The 22,814-nt window shown below is 35.3% G+C and overlaps 2 protein-coding genes across 9 annotated transcripts; both read right to left on the bottom strand.

Moving 5' to 3' along the window:
* Positions 1 to 2,536: 2,536 nt before the first annotated feature.
* Positions 2,537 to 4,930, bottom strand: LOC132847948 (DNA damage-inducible transcript 4-like protein). The gene is made up of 3 exons (XM_060873451.1): positions 4,806 to 4,930; positions 4,377 to 4,508; positions 2,537 to 3,704 (listed from the first exon to the last, which is right to left on the bottom strand). The coding sequence occupies exons 2-3, from the start codon at positions 4,465 to 4,467 to the stop codon at positions 3,208 to 3,210; spliced, it is 588 nt and encodes a 195-aa protein (XP_060729434.1). The 5' UTR covers positions 4,468 to 4,508; positions 4,806 to 4,930; the 3' UTR covers positions 2,537 to 3,207.
* A 5,469-nt stretch (positions 4,931 to 10,399) lies between these two features.
* LOC132848539 (mucin-5AC-like) lies at positions 10,400 to 22,219 on the bottom strand. Of its 8 annotated transcripts, none has more exons than XM_060874342.1 (17): positions 22,003 to 22,219; positions 20,408 to 20,467; positions 19,590 to 19,658; positions 18,830 to 18,883; positions 18,445 to 18,504; positions 17,627 to 17,695; positions 16,885 to 16,938; positions 16,503 to 16,559; positions 15,969 to 16,025; positions 15,681 to 15,749; positions 14,959 to 15,009; positions 14,577 to 14,633; positions 14,031 to 14,087; positions 13,475 to 13,564; positions 13,350 to 13,377; positions 13,029 to 13,102; positions 10,400 to 11,134 (listed from the first exon to the last, which is right to left on the bottom strand). In XM_060874342.1, exons 1-17 carry the CDS (start codon positions 22,049 to 22,051, stop codon positions 11,121 to 11,123), a joined length of 969 nt encoding a protein of 322 aa, XP_060730325.1. In that variant the 5' UTR covers positions 22,052 to 22,219; the 3' UTR covers positions 10,400 to 11,120. The 8 variants fall into 8 exon arrangements, with proteins under 8 accessions (XP_060730325.1, XP_060730324.1, XP_060730323.1 ...); XM_060874341.1 differs by having other exon boundaries at positions 14,959 to 15,012; positions 16,885 to 16,935; positions 22,003 to 22,218; XM_060874340.1 differs by having other exon boundaries at positions 14,959 to 15,012; positions 18,830 to 18,880; positions 22,003 to 22,215.
* Positions 22,220 to 22,814: the final 595 nt, after the last annotated feature.

Below are 22,814 nucleotides of genomic sequence, written 5' to 3'. Positions count from 1 at the left end.
AATTTCTTTGTTCTGATGAACACGGAGGAAGATATTTTAAGGAATGTTTATAACTAAACCATTCATGAGCCCCATTCACTTCCATAGTATTCTTTTTTCCCACTATGGAGTGAATGGGGCTCATGAATGGTTTGGTTCCAAACATTCCTCAAAATATCTACGTGTGTGTTCATCAAAACAAAGAAATTTATACAGGTTTGTAACATCATGAGGGCGAGAAAATTATGACAGAATTTTAATTTTTAGGTTAACTATCCCTTTAATATTAATAAATTACACTCACTCCAATCATCTCTCTCTCTCTCTCTCTCTCTCTCTCTCTCTCTCTCTCTCTCTCTCCTGCCATGTTTGAGGCATATTGAAACTTTTCATGCTTTTATGTTGGCCTTATTTCAGTTACATTTACATCTTATTCTTTGTAGTTTTGATTTTTATTCATTTTTAGATTTTTATTGTATTTACAACTCACCTGTATGTGGACACCTTTTAAAAATAAATGCATATAATCATTTTTGTTGCACATAAAACTCATAGTCCATAAATACTGTAGATTTAACTTTGATAATTTAACTAAATGTATATATTAAACAAACATCTGTATGACTTGCCAGTGACTTGCTTGACTCAAGCTACGACTTGACTTGACTTGCTTGACATAAAGCAGTGACTTGACTTGACTTGACACTCACAAAAATTGACTCGGACTTGCTTGAGACTTGAAGGTTAAGTCTTGAGACTTACTTGTGACTTGCACATGTGTGACTTACTCCCACCTCTGACAGATACACATACAAAGACCACAGATTTCAGATTCTGAGCTTCAGTTGAACGGGGACATGTGGGTAAAATGAAAACATGAAACTAGTGCAGACGTTTCCCTACATTGGCCAGATTGCAGGTGCTATTTCACAAAAACAAGTAATTCACAAAAAAAGTATTTTTTTTTCCATTTACAACCTCACAGATTGCTGCAGTGTTGAATCAGCATTTCAATACTACAAAAACAATTCATGGACTTTAAGGCATTTTGATGCTGCAAAGTTGCATCTAATCCAATTCAAAGATAGCATTGATATGAAGACTGGTGTGTATATACAGTATAGCTATATAACTCACCAAATATTCATTGGGATACCAAACTTATATCTAGTAAGCAAATCCTGCAATGCTTTTTAGCTCACATTGGCTCATATTTAAAGTTAACCCATACATCTTTTGAGTTTGATTATTTAATTTATAGAGTGTATTACATAAAATGGGCATTTGGTACTCCAACATCTGCACACAAAATATCTTGCTGTCTAAAAATACAGCTTTTGCTTTGGACTACAAATTTGACTGCTTTTTATTCAACTGTAGACAATTAACTACATAGCAATGGAAAAACTCTACCTCAATCAAAAATCAAACTAGCAAACTGAACTCTACTGGACCTCTTACATACACTATGGACAAACCACATAACCAAAGTACTGTAATAGCACACAGCACAAGCAAAATAACACAAACAACTAAATAACACATGTTGAACTGAACATATTAACTTACTCGACTTACATTTCAAAACTACTCTACGCGCACACACACACACACACACAAGCCTGATAAAGTAACATGTCCATGTTGAGTCTACGGTCTCAACTGTCTACTGTTGTACACCCTGCACTCTCCCCTACTAACCATTAAATACAAATAACATCTACATATCTGAATTAGGAAAAATAATTAGTCACAGTGGTCACCCAAAGACCAGGGAGGTAGTTTGAATATATGTTGCAAAGACGTATTTATAAACAGCAGAAATATAACTTTCAAAACCTTGTAATCTTTGAGAAAAATATGTATTACTGACATTGACTAGGTTTCCTATTGTAGCTACATTCCATTGCTATCAGGTCATCAGGTACAGTGTTTATTTCAGAATGCCACCTTAGGGAATTGTGGGTTATTGGAGACGACGTGAACATAAAGAGTGACAAAAAAGGTGTCAGTCTATTATTTTAAAGTTTATTTCTGTACTGTATATTCATTTTCTTTAGCTCTTCATATTCTTTTTTACAATCACTGCCTACATCCTTGTATAAAACACATGTTTTCAGCACTAAAATATATGCATTGTGTTATAGCCTTAGTAAAAAAAAAAAAGAAAATTATACCTTTGTACTATTCTGGACTATACAAGTAGCAGTAATCTGTGGTAGCAGTCTCAGTGGCCTTATTTACCTTATTCATGCAAGTGGTGTAATTTTACATTCAAAAAGACATCTTCGTTTCTACAGAGCTGGCACACTCCCAGTTTCTCATTACAGTATGCAAAGTAACTCCCTGTTCATCAAAAAGGCATTCATCAGCATGCAGCAGAGTGTAGTCTGTTGCTGAGAAAAGTACAAAATTTGCTCAAATATTAGATTCATTACTGAAGGATACTTGTATTATTTACAGTACAGCTACAATATACTGTTTCAGAAGATTATCAGTAGTTCTGATACCCAAGCAGGTCAGCATACAAGGACTTGAAATAAAACAAACCAGGAAATGTATTCAAAATAGTTTATTGTCAAATAGACAAGATCTTCCACTTCCCGTTACAGGAACCTATTAAAATATGTCAAGGTTTTAGAACAGCACAGCAAATGTGAGACAGAACTGGGGGAAAAGCATACAGTCAAGCACTAAACAGGCTCTTTGACTTTGGCAAACTTTCTAGAAAGCCAAAAAATTCTTTTAAACAATTGTAGAACAATGAAACCATTTTTACATTAACATTGAGCTTTAATGCCTTCAGCGGTATGTTTTTACAAGCAGGTACTCCGCAGAAAGTATTTTCCTATCATGCCCCTCTCCCACACACTTATGAAATTTGAAACTGTGCTAGTCCCTTAATATATAGTAAGGTTTTTGGTTGCACACCAGTGAAAATCATAAAGAACTATGGCACAATGATTTGTGCACTAGGAAACGACTGAACACAAACAGCAAGCACATTTATGGGTACGACATTCTATACCAAAAGACATTCAACTCCAACACATCAAATGGCTCACTGTGTTTCTCTACTTCCCCCAAAACAAAACATACAGTGAAACTACTAAACTAGATCACAGTATAAAAAGTGCAGGAAAAAAAGAGCTGTTAAAAAGGCAGCCCTGTACATTCATATATTTAAGTGTTGAAGTGCACTGTACCGTTAAACATCAACCCAGTGGCTCAGCACTCCTCGACCACGGTACCAGCCGCTGACGAGTAGAGCTTTTTCTTAACGAGCCGGAAGCCTGGGCCGAGCTTGAGAGTGCGACGTGAGAAACAGGTGCCAATACGCAGGAAGTCCCGGAAGTTCATCCAGCTGCTGCCATCTTGTTTGAAGACCAGAGTCAGCTCAAAAGTTGGCACCATGCTGGCATCACAAACCAACCTTTCAAGTTTTGCACAGCGCCGCTGTTTATGCTGCTCCTCAAGCTCAAGGCGCACGTCCAGCAAGCAGCCACGTAACCCACAGGGTTCACCTGCTGCCAGCCGCAAAACGTCCCTTGCCACCCGCCGGGTCAGAGTTACTGGCACCAACACTTTTGTGCAATGAAGAGTGCTGGTCTTCGCCCGTGCCAAGCAGCCCTCAAGCATCCGCACCAGCTGTTGGCACGCCCACTCTTCACAAGCCTCAGCACTGAGGTATGGCTCAGCCAGGCAGCGCTCCCAGAAGTCCAGTTCTAAACAATACATAAGGAAAAAATGTTGAGTCCATCATAAGGTGCAAGGAGCTGCACCTGAATGAAAGGTCCATCCAAATCTTTGGTGTGATTTCAAATCACTGTCATTTTACTAATCTTTCATTAACAAATATAAAGAAAGTAGTACAATTTAACAACCACTATTTTTTCAGCTATTGTCTATTCTCCATTCAGATATCTCCTACTTTGTATTGCTTAAACGTAACCCACAATAACAGAAATATAGGCTAGTTAACCTCTATTCGTGAAGGACATGCATATATTTGCAACATTTCTCAGGGGTTGTTTATTCTAACCAATATATTGGGCACAATTGGACAAAATAATGTCCCTGTGTTCACAATACAAGGTCTTTATAGACAGTGGGAATAGAAATGTAATGAAAGAGCTCTATAACGTGTGGGAATAATAAGCACCCGGTCAGTATTTTTTTTTTAAAGATTATTCTAAAAGCTGACATTTATGTCTGCAGCTTTAAGCATGATGATTTACACAAAGGAGCATGACTTCATCTGTTTGGTGACGTCACTGCGACCAGCCTCTGCCCTGCAGCTCAGCATCCACAGTGCTGTAAACATCACTTCATCTACCAGCTGATCTATATATACAGACACACACACACACACACGTAGACACACACACACACATTACCGTTGTCGATGCATGACTGGTCACATCCTCGATCAACAAAACCCGAGACGAATTCAGAGCTTTTGTTCTTCTGTGTGCTTGTTGCAACCATTGTGAAAACACCTTGGATTAATTGCTTGGCCTTATAACGTGCTGAAAAAGAAAATTCTCTATCAAGCGGATTCTCCCCTAGTCGAGCATTTCAACAACAACAACAAGACAAATAAAATGCATCTAATAAATAATGCTGCAAACTGTAACCCAAGTGATGACAAATCTGTTCATGTCCAAACTGCATGCATCAAAATATTATAGAAAAGTTGGAGAAAAGTTCCAACCAAAGCAGGCTATTATATATTATATTATATATTATTATCTGCCTTATTATTAAAATCGCTCTTATTAAAAACTGCAAGACAAAAACAACCCAAAGGTGGTACAAGCACTTACCTTTATAAAATAGGTTAAAATATATTAGTCATGAAAGTCTTGATATAAATATTTCACTCATGCATTTAAACGCTCCAAAACTCCACACACTCAAACATTCACACCAAACGAAATGCCAACAAACGCTCGACCAGTATTTATGGGTTTCAGGGGACAACAACCACACGCCGTCCACCAATCAGAACAGAGTCTCAAATTCCAGCCCGAAGTTAGGACAGCCAATCAGCGCGTGCCCGAGTCAGGGGATCTGATTGGCCAGTGTCCACGCCACTAACCAATTGCTGTGAGGCTTTTCTTGTTGCCATACCTCCTGTAGTTCCTCTCCTTTTCTTCTAAATCAACACAAACAAACTAAACTAAACTAAAAATGTTTTCAGGCCAGTTATTTTTTTAATCTGGCTTTTTATTTATTTATTTATTTATTTTTATTTTAAGGTGAACTGCATCTAAGTAGTGAAAAATACAAATATAATAGAAATTCAATGTAGATTTAAATGGTTAATCTTTTGTTACATTTACAAATTCAATTTTTAGTTCAGGTGTTTGTTTGTTTAGTTTTTTTTTTGTTTGTACACAACATTATAATGAGTTTTATGGTGAAACATTTACGTATCTTCACATTTGACCTCTTTATATTAAAGAAATAATACATTCTTCTACTTTTCTACTAGCTATGGTGTGTGGATAATAAACGATCATATTACATGTATCAGACCATCCGTTAATAAAATAGTACTGGTAACCTTAGGCACAAAAGAAATCCACTTTCAGTGATCTGCAACAAAATGTGAGAAAAGAATGGAGCTAATAGTGAGTTTGAGACAGTCAAAAAGTTAATGTGGAGTTTTAGATTTTTTTTCGTAGTGAACGTGTAAGACATTTGTCCTTTAAATTTGCTCTAAGCTATGTAATTGTTTTGAAGTCTGTATTGTTACTCAGTTGTGAAGACATATTAGCTAAGGGGACGGCAATCAGATCGACTGAATCCTGAATGCAGTCATGCTGCATTTTACAACTTCAAACCTCTCTAGGATATGTACATGTGCTGCAAATTCTACTGCAGAAGTGTAGTTACATAATGGCAGGCTGCCGATTCAGGGGCAGTCTTCTGCTGAATTAGACAGTCATATTTAGAGGTTACCAGCTGACAGTATCTAAAAAGAAACTCCTGTTGATAAGTGAAGGAGGAAAACCTCCTACAAATACTCAGAAACTGTGACCGGCACCTCTGTGATATCGACATAACAGATTACTTACATCCTCGGCTGGATAAACTATTTTTGAATACTACTTAGTGCAACATAATGAGCAAAGCCTTGGAGATCTACAATCATGAGTTTAATCTGCACCACAGTTTATGAAATTCTTCTGCAAATAGCTTCTGTAATAACATTAACATTAACCTTTTTTTGTAACCAAAGATGGTAAAACCTTATATCTAACAGCATTAAGAAATGAAGTTGTTATTATAAACAATTCATTCTGGAAGAATTTAGGGCTTAATTAAAGAACTTCTTTCTAAGAATTTCCTACAGGAATCACATACAAAATATAAATACTGCACTGTATGGAATCCTAATCTGATGTGAATTCAGTCCATGTTTATTAGGCAAACGTGCAAATAATGTGTTTTTCAGTGTATGACGATGTCCTCCATACACTAGGTCTCAGTGACTGACAGTAGTCCAATGGCCAAAACCTCAGAATGAGGACATATGAGATGTAGCCACCAGGAAAACCAACATAATGTTTGCAAATACATATTCAGCACACTGCTGATAAAGTTATACTGATCCTTGATCCCAGCACAGAAGGTGCTGTAACCACATGGAGCAAAACAAGCTTATTATACCCTGCTGTCAACCCTGTTTTCTCCATGCAATGTGACCCTGTCAATTTAATATCTCTGACGTGCACACATACACACACACACACACACACACACACACACACACACACACACACACATACACACACATGCACAGAGCAGAGCAAAGGGTAATGGAATCCAACAGGTCACATGGCACGAAAAAGATCCTAGTAAGAAAACAGAGTCACACGTATTTCCCTGCGTGAAGCATCTCCAAGTGGTACACAAGCAAATCAGCTGACCTTTCTGAATGGAGATAGAAACAAGGATATACAAGCAAAGCTTAAAATACTATATCAGGGCATGTCTGACAACTGGCAGGGCCATTTACCTTTTTTTCTTCACCTCATGTTTAGTATAAATAAGAATACCAGGCTATTCTGTCTTATCTAAGAAGAGGAATGATAAACAAAGCTGCTTAATTCATGGGTCTTTTGATTTCTTTGCTGTTTGTCTTTAATTTGGCTTCAAAGTGCTTCACCATAGTAAGCGCTATGAGCCACAGCCTTTTATGCAACATTATGATTGGCTGCCACCTGAGAATAAAGAGCTCACAGTGTCTTTACTGTCCACTGTCTTTTTAAATCTTAATAAGAATAACCAGGTTATACAGAAGGAGCTTTTCTCTAGATCTGAGGATAATTACAGACTTTAGAATAAGTGGATATACACAAAAATGAACCACCTTTTAGGAATAATTTGGACACACTGACTTTTAGGACTTTAATCGCATTGCTTAATATTCTGATTATTATTGTGCTTGTTGTCTTACATTGACTATTCTGTGGTAATTAAAAGCAAAAGAATTCTGTACAACAGTGAGAAAACTATCCAGCTAGCAATCAACACCTTTTATAATAATGATCAGTACATGAACAGGACAGTGAACAGTACATGAAGTTTGTTTAAGTGTTCCTGTGTGTAGTTTTCATTTCGTCCTACTGTCATCCACACATTTGTGGTGAGGTTTGGTGCAGTGGCATGATTATTGGAAGGCCCGCGTGGATGGGTTGAGCCTGTTTGAATGTTTTTGTTCTCATGCTCACTTGGTCCGGGATCGCTGCCTGTGTAAAATAGAGTGTTTTGTTCTCTGGTTGTTTTTCCTCCATCAGAAAATGAAATGACTCATCAGCTTCCATCTTATTAAGCCACTCCAGTTTTCCTGGAAAACTTTTGAGTGTTTCCATATCAAGCAAAAGGATTGAAAGGCAATTTTCCACTGCTGTTAACTAAGAATACTAGTACGAGCAACATCTTTAAATACAGTCATATGCAAAAGTTTAGGAACCCCTGACAATTTCCATGATTTTCATTTATAAATATTTGGCTGTTTGGATCAGCAATTTCATTTTGATCTATAAAATAACTGAAGTACACAGTAATATTTCAGTAGTGAAATGAGGTTTATTGGATTAACAGAAATTGTGCAATATGCATCAAAAAGAAATTAGATAGGTGCATAAATTTGGGCACCCCAACAGAAAAATCACATCAATATTTAGTAGAGCCTCCTTTAGCAGAAATAACAGCCTCTAGACGCTTCCTATAGCCTGTAATGAATGTCTGGATTCTGGATGAATGTATTTTGGACCATTCCTCCTTACAAATCCTCTCCACCTCAGTTAGGTTTGATGGTTGTCGAGCATGGACAGCCCACTTCAAATCACCCCACAGATGTTCAATGATATTCAGGTCTGGGGACTAGGATGGCCATTCCAGAACATTGTACTTTTTCCTCTGCATAAATGCCCAAGTAGATTTTGAGCAGTGCTTTGGGTCGTTGTCTTGTTGAAATATTCAGCCCCGGCTCCTAAATTTTGCATATGACTGTACGAATGTTCAAATACATATATTTATATATCATTCGAAAAAAGTAGGATATATACAGTCAATGATACTAAAAGAAATACTTACTTAAAGCAGTACTATAAAATAAGTAAAGCAGGAGTATAATGTAAAATAATAAAGTATAATGTTCAATATAATTTGTTATAAAACTCAACTTCCATTTTATCTAGGGTTATATTTTAGTTTGTCTGACATTTGTCTGCTAAAACTAAATGAGAGACTAATAGGCTACTCTAAACCCTCCCCACACTTTAGGTTATATGATGATGCTGATTCGCTGAACTGCTCTGGCAGAAGAAGAAATAAGAGCCAGTTCTGGTAATGACAAACCACCACAGCTGTTGGTGATTATCAGTAACCTGCATAGCACAAACCTGGGTTCCTGTGTTGGCTGACCCTGAACCTATCCTGTTATTTAGCTGGTCTGATCTTTAGCTCTTATTACAGTAGGAGTGTCAATGGTTCCAGGTAAAATCTCTCTCTAGTCAGGTGAGTTCTATGTATCAGAATGACCCAGATCTTGCAGGAAGCTTCATGAGACTTAGAGAAGAGATATATCATTATTATATTGTTAACCTAATGATTGTTTTTTATATTGTCATTTATGTGTCTGTTTGCTGTACCTCACCTTCTGATAAAGAAAGCATTCATAGAGCAAACATGGTGAAGCGCGATGACCTTCCCAATGTGCATCACACATCTGTTGAGGTTTCTATTTTGCTGTCCCACCATAGCACATCATCTGTAAAGTGAACGAAGATGAAAATTTTTTGAATGGCTGGTGTATATATCAAACATATCCTGTTGTTTGTGCTAGAGCCCAGAACTTAGCTTTGGAAACATAACACGTGTACTAGCTGATGCTTCAGCTACATTTTACACCCTTTTACAAGAATTGCAGACTTTTATTTTTATTTCAAATATTTTTACTAAATGTACAGGTTTCTAGAATATACTGTTACTATATTTATTGACTCTATGTCTTTCTCCAGGCTGTGACACAGACTTACACAGACCAGACATTGTTTTCATCACAGGGTTGGCGTGTCTCTTGCCCGGCTGTGTGTTGACTGTCCCAATACTGTGTATACATGTGCTTAAGGCTGCTGTTACCATTTCATCTGGCTCTTCTCATGGCTTTCTAACATAAGCACAACCTGTTGCTAATTCTGTTGAATACAGAAGACTGTCTTCTTTTCTAGTGTTAAACCTGTTTTCTCAGAAATGAATTTAAAACAAACAATCTGCCCTCCAGAACACAGATATCCTAGCTTGATGTTATAGAACCTGTCCTTTACAAGCCAGGTATTCTGCAAACCTGCGTCACTGTAGACCTGTAATTCACTATGGGCAGAGTTCAGAGGTGTGTTATGCACACATAATGAGGATTTAATACCACTGGTATTCAGAACTTACATGTAACTACCGATTTAAGGGCTAGTCAGAACTTACGTGAGAATTATATGCAGAAGGTAATGTTACCCAAAAACAGAGGGGTGTGTCAGTTAAGCCCATTCTTATTGTGTGAGCAAACAGCAGCATTACCAGTCCAGTACCACTGTCTGTTTGATGTAACTGCAATGTTTTATGCAAAATTATTAACTATATTTTAGGCTGTAAAAACACTCAATCAAACTACTGCATTTGATGCCAATATTAGATACATAAATATAACACTATTCATTATGGGATAGAATAATTCTTAAATATTACTGTATCAATTCAAAACTCTAAATAAAGAATTAAAAAGCTTGATTTTTGCAGTCTGGCTTTTTCTGACAGTCAGAATATGCTGTTACTATTAGGAATAATTCTTATATACATATAAATATAGTGTTTGCAGTCTGAATGCTATTATAGTAAAATGGCCTTTAGATGTGGCAGAAATTCATTTATTCATCTACAGTGAAATTACAATATATAAAAGCACACTGCACAAAGCTTAAAAACACAGTTATAAATAAAAGAGTGAGAAAACAAATACAATGATTACATGATATGATAAAACTGAAAAAAAAAAGTGAAAAAAGGAGAATCCATTTATTATAAACCACCATGTGTGGGGATGAAACGGAGTAACGCGTTTCTTTATTGTAAAAGAATTTGTTGTTTTAAATACATTTTTCTGAAATGCTTTATTTTTTCCACAATAGCACACACCATATTTTAAAATTTCTACAGCTTCAAGTGTTCTTCCGCAGAATCTTTAAACACATTTTAGGAAGCCATATCTTTATGCAAATTAAAACTTGAAATAATTTGAAATAATTTTTTAATTATTATTATGTTTTAAAGTATATTTATTACATATATTGGCACCTCTAAAATGTGTTTGTGCAGAAAACTACAAAGTCTATCAGCAATGTTCTCACTGTAACATCATATTATTTACTCATTCTCAAGATAAAAACACCCCATATACAGTAATGATCATTTGCACAGTCATTGCCCATATTTATTCATTTTTTACATACAGTATACAACTTGAATACATATCACTCCATTTCATTTCATTCCAAAGGAAGATCCCTGCAGTGTGCCATCCTCATTTTTTTAATCTTCTGATATTTTTGGCTTGTGTCACTCCGCTTGGCTGCTTATTTTGCTGCAGCTGCACCAAGGTGAAAAGAATCAAAATGAATCCATTTATTTCATGAATTAAACTTTCAAATCACTTTGTACGTTTGTATATTCTGTGCCAAGACATATCCAGTTTAAACTGCATCAGCCATAAGAACATGCAAGAAAATAAAAGTGCTTTGCCGCCACTAGAGGGCACTAAGTGAGCAGAAAATCTCCAGCCAATATGCAAAATATACAACTAAAATATTATACCGCATGCTAGTAAATACTCATGGATGCAGGACACAACAACAACAACAACAACAACAACAACAACAACAACAATAATAATGATGATACTACTACTACTACTACTACTACTACTACTACTACTAATAACAATAATAATAATAACAACAATAACAACAACAACAACAATAATAATAATAACAATAATAATACCAATAAAATACCAATAATAATAATAATAATAATAATAATAATTGTTAAATGATTTAATAGGTTAATACAGCATTATAATCACACATTTTAGTTAAAACTAACAAGTTGAATGTTAATAGAGAATGTTAGTATTCATTGATATGTTGGTTGTATTCATCTAATACTCCTGATAAGTTTTCTCAGTATTTGGACAGTTGCCAGCTAACAAATCTGATCACGAATACATTGTGATTATGTAGTGAACCACGGCCAACTAATCTCTGTCTGGCACACTGAATATTATGCTGAGTCACCACACGAATCTCCAAATAATTGCACTATGTTTGTCAGAATTGTGTAGCTATTCATAACGCCAACAATAAGTTAACAGGAACACAAGGAGAATAATTGCTGTTTTTAAAAGTCACAATGCTTTGTGAAATCGTAGGGGATAAGTTCCCAAATGTTGACTCTATTTCTCTTTCTAGAGTCACAATCACTGTAGAGAAAATGATTTTGCATGTCAGAAGGAAAAACAAACATAATAAAGATAATAATAAAGCTCTATGTGCAGGAAGTGCTATATCTATACAATCCCTCACTGAACAGTTCAACAAAAAAAGAGAAAAAAGAAGAAGGAAAAAAGTAATGGCTCTTGGGGATGTAGTGACATTTGTGCGGTGCTACACAACAATGCCTCACCAGAATAGGTAGAAATAAGCCGAGAAAGTTATCTATCATCTTGCACTGGGTTTTTTTTGTAGGGTGGTTTAAAGGGAAGCGCGATTAACAGCAGGAAATACCTTCCCTGACTCACTCTCCCACCAGCAACAATGAGTTATTAAAAGCTCAGCTGAATATGTTGGACCACATGAATAGCAATTCAGGTTTGGATATGGTCTTGAAAAAAGAAGCCAATTGCAACCACATTCATCCCTTTCTGCCTAAAGTTCCCGAGCAAGTATTTTTGCGTCAAGTCTAGAATACCAAAACCTTGTCTAGTTTTGTTTCCCAAAACAGTTTTGAGTCTTAACTGAGTCAGTCTCTGATGATGTGCTCCCTGTGCCAGGCTGCAGAAGTTCATTGTTACAGCAGAAAAGTATAAAGAATGTAAGTATGCATTTTATATGATAAAACTTTTAGTATTCTCCATGTCTTTTGACAGTGTATTAAATCTTAGGAGTCCCTGAGACATGTGAAAGCCAAACTAATTAAATTGTACAGTCATAGGCGGCACTAGAGTGGGGCTAGCAGGTGATTCAGCATGCCTAAGAAAGAGCAAAGCTCCCCATAGCAGCCTGAAACATTATTTTTCTTAATGCATTAATATAAATACTGTGTTCTAATAAATAGTTTAGTTAATCATTTAAAAAAAAAAAAAACAATTAGTTATTACGTGTTTACTTACTGTAAAGGTTTACTTTCAGGTGAAGATAAATGTTAGAATGGAAAGCAGGAAGGATTCATGCAATGTAACATGTAATGTAAAGTAGCAAACATACCATTTTCCTCCCCTCCTGATTTGACTCCTAATAGCATAACTCCATCTTTACTCTCTGTCCTTTGGAACGAAGCACTGAAATGCAGTGAAATGTAGCAGAAGTATTGGAGAACACAAAACAATTAGGACCTCAGGGAAACAATATAACCTCAGAACAAAAATTGTGAATTTGTCAAGCTAAGTGACTTACAGTAACATAGCTGAAATACGGTATAACAGCATTCCTACGCAAGAACTTCTGTAACACTTAAAATGATCCTGGCTAGAAAAAACAGCCAGTCTGGGCTAGAAGGAGAGTTACTTTTAGACACAATATACTCACTTCTCTGTTCCGTGGTCCATGGTGTCAACTATGGCGAAACACAAATGAAGAGAAATTTTAAATTTCAAATGAACAAATCATACAGGATACATGATAGTACAGACAGTACAGAATTTGATAGATACCTGGATGATTCTGCCTTTTAAAGCACTTCAAGCACACTGCCACAGCCAGGACTGCAACCATCAAAACCAACAGCCAGAGATATCTGGCATCTGTAATATAACAATGAGTTTGCAGGAATATGTACATTACATACTCATTCCCTTATTTGGCTTATGTTCCTAAGGTCTTCAAACTCAGTAATTATTTATGACAACAACAGCTGTGATTGATTTTATTGGATTTATTGTACTGTATTGTAATTTTTTCAGAGTAGCTTATGGAAATAATATACAATCAAACAAAATAAGGACTTTTCTCCACTGGCCAACCCTGACTTTGTGTTAGTCCTGAGATCCTCAGGGGCAGTAGCACAGAACTGCCATAAGGACCTTTGAGATGAGGTACAATTATTGCAACAGTGGGCAACCACAATGTTAGCTTGATTACTGAGGAACTTTAATTCCAGTGTTCACCAGTTACATCACTGTAATTACAAGTAATGCAATCTTTGAGGTTATCAGAAAATTTGATTTCTTTGTATAGATGAATATTGATAATTGGCATAAAATTACTTACCAAGGACTATTGCTGCTGTGCTATTGGTTATAGTAGCTTCAGTAGTTTTTGTCACACCTAAATGAGTAAACAATTTACAAACACAACAATCAGCATGCTGTCAAAATACCACAAAGCACTGGTGCACATTCCCAATTGCTTTTCAGTCAGTATAATTTTCACAACAAAGTGAAATATTACTAACCAAATATTTATACACTTAACATCATAATTAATTATAACCACCAGCAATTTATTACAACTTACAAGTTGCTCTACTTCTTTGCAATCAGTAATGTACATCCATCCATCCATCCATCCATCCATCCATCCATCCATCCATCCATCCATCCATCCATCTACTCTATCTATCTATCTATCTATCTATCTATCTATCTATCTATCTATCTATCTATCTATCTATCTATCTATCTATTTGACAATATATTTCAGATTTATTCTGAGGACTTACAGTAAAACATGCTCTTTGCTGTATTATTGTTTGATATAATTCAGTTAGTTGTTATTCATTATGTGCACATTTATAATTGGCCTAAGATTACTTACCAGAGTCTCCTCCTCCTGCTGGGTTGTTGGTTTCAGAGGTTTTAGTTGCAGTCAAACCTGAATGAGTAAACAATTTACAAAACAAAAGAATCAACATATCTTTTTTGCAAGTTCAGTATGACTGGTTATATTTGTGTTCCCTGACCTGTGCTTATGTTTTTCTGAAAGAATATTCAGTTCATAATACATATTGTTTCACTATTTGACTTCTGACAGTTCAAGGAAATGATGTTGCAAAGTTACATCTAATCAACACCTGGAGCAATGATGAAAAATAAGCAAAACACTCTTTATTCACCTCATGAACACATTATAAACACATTATAAATATAAGGCTGAACATAGTGGTGAAACTGTACTTGTCAGATATAGTGACACTCACCAGTTGTAGATGTTGTTGTTTCATTTGCTGCATTTGTGTTATTCGTTGAGTCTTCTGGAGTTTGTATTGCAAATCATTGAAAGAAACTTAAGCATTATTCATTATGCATTTAAGTGTAAATATGCACTTCCTGGTTGTATATTTATAAAGAACATTGTTGTTAGAGTGGATTTGGATGCATCTCTTGCTATGGACAATTTGTCAGCCTCCTCTATCCTATTCATCAAGAGAAGAAGAGACCACCACTCAACAGATAATATTTCAATGGTTTGTTAGTTCTCAATACAGCACTGATACAGACATGATGTAGGGCTCGAGCACAAGGCTGGTCCCTCTCCACTGTCAGACAGAGTGGCAGGGTGGTGTCTACAGTCACTCAGTGTTTACATACACACTATATCTTGTATCTAAGTGTTTACTGGATATACTGGACTGTACAAACTGCACATGATTGTTTGTCAGCTTTATATTCATTCAGAACAGGACCTGAAATAAAATCATCTGCTCAATGGAGTATTATTGTTTAATATGATGCACTTAGATGTTATTCATTATGTACACTGATATATATATATATATATATATATATATATATATACTTTTAGAATCTGAATGAGTAAACAATTTACAAAACGCAACAATCAACTTGCTGTCAAAAATACCACAAAAACTGATGAATGTTGAAATTGTAATAATTAATATGAGGTATATTAGGAACTCACTGGTAAAACTGTATTTGTCACCAGTTGGAGAGGTCGGTGGTGCTTTTGTTGCATCCTTAATCGTTGAGTCTTGTATTGAAAATCATTGAAAGAAAGATTAGCATTATTCATTATGCATTTAAGTGCCACTTTATTATGCACTTCCAGGTTGTACGTTTATTAAGAACATTGTTGTTAAAGTTTATCTGGATGGAAGGTCCTGTTCAGTTACAACCCGTGTGTTCAATATGGTCATTACAACTGAGAAATGGGATTGTGAATATTGATAATTGGCATAAAATTACTTACCAAGGCCTACTCCTGCTGTGCTATTGGTTATAGTAGCTTCAGTAGTTTTTGTCACACCTAAATGAGTAAACAATTTACAAACACAACAATCAGCATGCTGTCAAAATACCACAAAGCACTGGTGCACATTCCCAATTGCTTTTCAGTCAGTATAATTTTCACAACAAAGTGAAATATTACTAACCAAATATTTATACACTTAACATCATAATTAATTATAACCACCAGCAATTTATTACAACTTACAAGTTGCTCTACTTCTTTGCAATCAGTAATGTACATCCATCCATCCATCCATCCATCCATCCATCCATCTACTCTATCTATCTATCTATCTATCTATCTATCTATCTATCTATCTATCTATCTATCTATCTATCTATCTATCTATCTATCTATCTATTTGACAATATATTTCAGATTTATTCTGAGGACTTACAGTAAAACATGCTCTTTGCTGTATTATTGTTTGATATAATTCAGTTAGTTGTTATTCATTATGTGCACATTTATAATTGGCCTAAGATTACTTACCAGAGTCTCCTCCTCCTGCTGGGTTGTTGGTTTCAGAGGTTTTAGTTGCAGTCAAACCTGAATGAGTAAACAATTTACAAAACAAAAGAATCAACATATCTTTTTTGCAAGTTCAGTATGACTGGTTATATTTGTGTTCCCTGACCTGTGCTTATGTTTTTCTGAAAGAATATTCAGTTCATAATACATATTGTTTCACTATTTGACTTCTGACAGTTCAAGGAAATGATGTTGCAAAGTTACATCTAATCAACACCTGGAGCAATGATGAAAAATAAGCAAAACACTCTTTATTCACCTCATGAACACATTATAAACACATTATAAATATAAGGCTGAACATAGTGGTGAAACTGTACTTGTCAGATATAGTGACACTCACCAGTTGTAGATGTTGTTGTTTCATTTGCTGCATTTGTGTTATTCGTTGAGTCTTCTGGAGTTTGTATTGCAAATCATTGAAAGAAACTTAAGCATTATTCATTATGCATTTAAGTGTAAATATGCACTTCCTGGTTGTATATTTATAAAGAACATTGTTGTTAGAGTGGATTTGGATGCATCTCTTGCTATGGACAATTTGTCAGCCTCCTCTATCCTATTCATCAAGAGAAAAAGAGACCACCACTCAACAGATAATATTTCAATGGTTTGTTAGTTCTCAATACAGCACTGATACAGACATGATGTAGGGCTCGAGCACAAGGCTGGTCCCTCTCCACTGTCAGACAGAGTGGCAGGGTGGTGTCTACAGTCACTCAGTGTTTACATACACACTATATCTTGTATCTAAGTGTTTACTGGATATACTGGACTGTACAAACTGCACATGATTGTTTGTCAGCTTTATATTCATTCAGAACAGGACCTGAAATAAAATCATCTGCTCAATGGAGTATTATTGTTTAATATGATGCACTTAGATGTTATTCATTATGTACACTGATATATATATATATATATATATATATATATATATATATATATATATATATATATACTTTTAGAATCTGAATGAGTAAACAATTTACAAAACGCAACAATCAACTTGCTGTCAAAAATACCACAAAAACTGATGAATGTTGAAATTGTAATAATTAATATGAGGTATATTAGGAACTCACTGGTAAAACTGTATTTGTCACCAGTTGGAGAGGTCGGTGGTGCTTTTGTTGCATCCTTAATCGTTGAGTCTTGTATTGAAAATCATTGAAAGAAAGATTAGCATTATTCATTATGCATTTAAGTGCCACTTTATTATGCACTTCCAGGTTGTACGTTTATTAAGAACATTGTTGTTAAAGTTTATCTGGATGGAAGGTCCTGTTCAGTTACAACCCGTGTGTTCAATATGGTCATTACAACTGAGAAATGGGATTGTGAATATTGATAATTGGCATAAAATTACTTAACAAGGCCTACTCCTGCTGTGCTATTGGTTATAGTAGCTTCAGTAGTTTTTGTCACACCTAAATGAGTAAACAGTTTACAAACACAACAATCAGCATGCTGTCAAAATACCACAAAGCACTGGTGCACATTCCCAATTGCTTTTCAGTCAGTATAATTTTCACAACAAAGTGAAATATTACTAACCAAATATTTATACACTTAACATCATAATTAATTATAACCACCAGCAATTTATTACAACTTACAAGTTGCTCTACTTCTTTGCAATCAGTAATGTACATCCATCCATCCATCCATCCATCCATCCATCCATCTACTCTATCTATCTATCTATCTATCTATCTATCTATCTATCTATCTATCTATCTATCTATCTATCTATCTATCTATCTATCTATTTGACAATATATTTCAGATTTATTCTGAGGACTTACAGTAAAACATGCTCTTTGCTGTATTATTGTTTGATATAATTCAGTTAGTTGTTATTCATTATGTGCACATTTATAATTGGCCTAAGATTACTTACCAGAGTCTCCTCCTCCTGCTGGGTTGTTGGTTTCAGAGGTTTTAGAAGTTGCAGTCAAACCTGAATGAGTAAACAATTTACAAAACAAAAGAATCAACATATCTTTTTTGCAAGTTCAGTATGACTGGTTATATTTGTGTTCCCTGACCTGTGCTTATGTTTTTCTGAAAGAATATTCAGTTCATAATACATATTGTTTCACTATTTGACTTCTGACAGTTCAAGGAAATGATGTTGCAAAGTTACATCTAATCAACACCTGGAGCAATGATGAAAAATAAGCAAAACACTCTTTATTCACCTCATGAACACATTATAAACACATTATAAATATAAGGCTGAACATAGTGGTGAAACTGTACTTGTCAGATATAGTGACACTCACCAGTTGTAGATGTTGTTGTTTCATTTGCTGCATTTGTGTTATTCGTTGAGTCTTCTGGAGTTTGTATTGCAAATCATTGAAAGAAACTTAAGCATTATTCATTATGCATTTAAGTGTAAATATGCACTTCCTGGTTGTATATTTATAAAGAACATTGTTGTTAGAGTGGATTTGGATGCATCTCTTGCTATGGACAATTTGTCAGCCTCCTCTATCCTATTCATCAAGAGAAAAAGAGACCACCACTCAACAGATAATATTTCAATGGTTTGTTAGTTCTCAATACAGCACTGATACAGACATGATGTAGGGCTCGAGCACAAGGCTGGTCCCTCTCCACTGTCAGACAGAGTGGCAGGGTGGTGTCTACAGTCACTCAGTGTTTACATACACACTATATCTTGTATCTAAGTGTTTACTGGATATACTGGACTGTACAAACTGCACATGATTGTTTGTCAGCTTTATATTCATTCAGAACAGGACCTGAAATAAAATCATCTGCTCAATGGAGTATTATTGTTTAATATGATGCACTTAGATGTTATTCATTATGTACACTGATATATATATATATATATATATATATATATATATATATATATATATATATATATATATATATATATATATATACTTTTAGAATCTGAATGAGTAAACAATTTACAAAACGCAACAATCAACTTGCTGTCAAAAATACCACAAAAACTGATGAATGTTGAAATTGTAATAATTAATATGAGGTATATTAGGAACTCACTGGTAAAACTGTATTTGTCACCAGTTGGAGAGGTCGGTGGTGCTTTTGTTGCATCCTTAATCGTTGAGTCTTGTATTGAAAATCATTGAAAGAAAGATTAGCATTATTCATTATGCATTTAAGTGCCACTTTATTATGCACTTCCAGGTTGTACGTTTATTAAGAACATTGTTGTTAAAGTTTATCTGGATGGAAGGTCCTGTTCAGTTACAACCCGTGTGTTCAATATGGTCATTACAACTGAGAAATGGGATGGTGAATATTGATAATTGGCATAAAATTACTTAACAAGGCCTACTCCTGCTGTGCTATTGGTTATAGTAGCTTCAGTAGTTTTTGTCACACCTAAATGAGTAAACAATTTACAAACACAACAATCAGCATGCTGTCAAAATACCACAAAGCACTGGTGCACATTCCCAATTGCTTTTCAGTCAGTATAATTTTCACAACAAAGTGAAATATTACTAACCAAATATTTATACACTTAACATCATAATTAATTATAACCACCAGCAATTTATTACAACTTACAATTTGCTCTACTTCTTTGCAATCAGTAATGTACATCCATCCATCCATCCATCCATCCATCCATCCATCTACTCTATCTATCTATCTATCTATCTATCTATCTATCTATCTATCTATCTATCTATCTATCTATCTATCTATCTATCTATCTATTTGACAATATATTTCAGATTTATTCTGAGGACTTACAGTAAAACATGCTCTTTGCTGTATTATTGTTTGATATAATTCAGTTAGTTGTTATTCATTATGTGCACATTTATAATTGGCCTAAGATTACTTACCAGAGTCTCCTCCTCCTGCTGGGTTGTAGGTTTCAGAGGTTTTAGAAGTTGCAGTCAAACCTGAATGAGTAAACAATTTACAAAACAAAAGAATCAACATATCTTTTTTGCAAGTTCAGTATGACTGGTTATATTTGTGTTCCCTGACTTGTGCTTATGTTTTTCTGAAATAATATTTAGTCCATAATACATATTGTTTCACTATTTGACTTCTGACAGTTCAAAGAAATAAAGTTGCCAAATTACATCTAATCAACACCTGGCGCAATGATTGAAAATAAGCAAAACACCCTTCATTCACCTCATGAACACATTATAAACACATTATAAATATAAGGCTATCTATCTATCTATCTATCTATCTATCTATCTATCTATCTATCTATCTATCTATCTATCTATCTATCTACGTTGCAGTGGAATTATTTATAAAATGTCAGACAATGCAATTAAACATGTGTACCTTCAAAAAGATGAATGTTCCTACACACTGACTCTTTAATCTGATGGGAAACATTTGTGTCCTTATCTTTTGACACAACTTTAACCTGCATAACACATTGAATGGCATAGGATGACCAAAAGAGCAGCATTCCCTCATCCTCCAGTGCAGACATCCTCTATATATATATGAGCAGATTTGTGAAAAGCTGCATCCTGTGTAACCCTGTTTCTCTCCCAGGAGTTCCCTAGGAGGTTCCTGTCAGTGCTTCCTGCTCATGATGAATTCTTTTTCTGTGCCCTTATTGTCTAGCCCAGTGCACATTCTAACTGTGTTTGATTTATGATGTCAAGCCTGAAAGCTGAGGTCTGACTATAAGGAGAAACTTTATGACCTGTCTGACTATAAGGAGAAACAATGATGTCAGTGTTGGAATTTTGTAAAAGTGTTGTTTAGCTATAAATGACCACAATTCAGTTCAACTACTATGTTAATTAGATAAATGATTGGAAGTACAAATTAAAGACCAAATTACTGCTTTATTGATTAATGAACCCTAAACTATGCTGCAAAGGCTTATATTATGGATATAAACAGACTTCATAAACACTCTCAAGCTTCTGGGTGTTGACCAATTTACTGGTTGTGTTGATTTAAACCGGAAGAAGATTTGCTGTAAATTTTTCCACGTGGAGGCTTTACATGCCGGACAATACTGCCCTCCTCTGTGAGGAACAGTGCTGTCTGGTTCCCACTGATTAACTCAACATCCATTCTCACGTACACTGGTTAATTCCCACCCTACATTGAAATAAGGTAAACAAAAGTCTACTGATCTTGGACAGTCTACATTTCCCACATCTTCTCAGCACTTTAAAATTGTTCATTGCGAGGTATGGACTTACTTTTTACCCACTTAGGTTTAGATCCTTATCCTTACTGATTACACATTGATCAAAAATCATTTTATTACTAATGCAGCGTTTTCCCTGTAAACAGTCATCAGGAAAAAGGTTAGTCAATTATTGTGTTAAAGAAACCACAACTGTTATAAGACCATATAAAGAAATTCTATACAGTTTTACAATTTCTTTCTAATGAAAATACACTTTATCCCAAAAATAATAAAATGATTAATAAAAATGTTACTTACTTAGGCAGAGAAAATAACAGAAGAAAAGGAGAGTGACCCTAGCAGCCATGATGTCCTTCTTGTGTACACTGCAATGAATATAATATTTTCACACTGCAGCATCAGAGTGCAACAGGGCCAGTGCTCACTGGGAGGCAGCTTTACATACAGTGCCTGTGCTGCTTATTCTGTCACTTCCTTTAGTGAAATAGAAAGGAAGGATAATACAAAATACAGCAGCTTCCACTTGGGTGGAGGACTAGAGTGGTTTGAGCCGGAGGTGGAGATGTTGGGGCATGAATAACCCAGAGCGAGAATTCCAAACAAAAGTAAACAGGAACCCGGTGTCCAAGGTTGTGTTTGTGCTCTTTTGCACAAACCTCTTTCTGTTAGCTTTTCCTTCCTGGCTAGCTTCTGCAAGTGTTTTGGTATAGTACATGATTGTCTTCAAAACACACTAAAAATGTCTTGGGTGTACTTAACAAAACACTGAAGCCTTGGCTCTCTGTACTGTATCAGACAGAACCAGCCACACCACTGGTTTCAACTTTTCAAACATAAAGCTGTATATCTTCATCCTCAGAACTTCTGCTTAAAAAAAGACCAACACATTTTATCTTAAGAACGGTGTTTATTTCTTCCTGCTTGTACTATTTGAAATCAGATTTTTTGGCTTAGGTAGAAACTTTAATTTAAAAGAATTTCTACCATACAGTATACTACACTTCTGTGGCTAGAACATTTATGTGGGTTATGCTGCATCTGGCACCCAGGTTGTGTCTACACCTTGCACACAGTTGCCTTCAATCACCAAATCTGTGTAGAAATGCAGA

This window comes from Tachysurus vachellii, chromosome 7, assembly GCF_030014155.1.
Source record: "Tachysurus vachellii isolate PV-2020 chromosome 7, HZAU_Pvac_v1, whole genome shotgun sequence".
Lineage (NCBI taxonomy): Eukaryota > Metazoa > Chordata > Actinopteri > Siluriformes > Bagridae > Tachysurus > Tachysurus vachellii.
The sequence above is the reverse complement of the archived record's forward strand: the minus strand, read 5'-3'. Positions and strand labels throughout refer to the sequence as shown.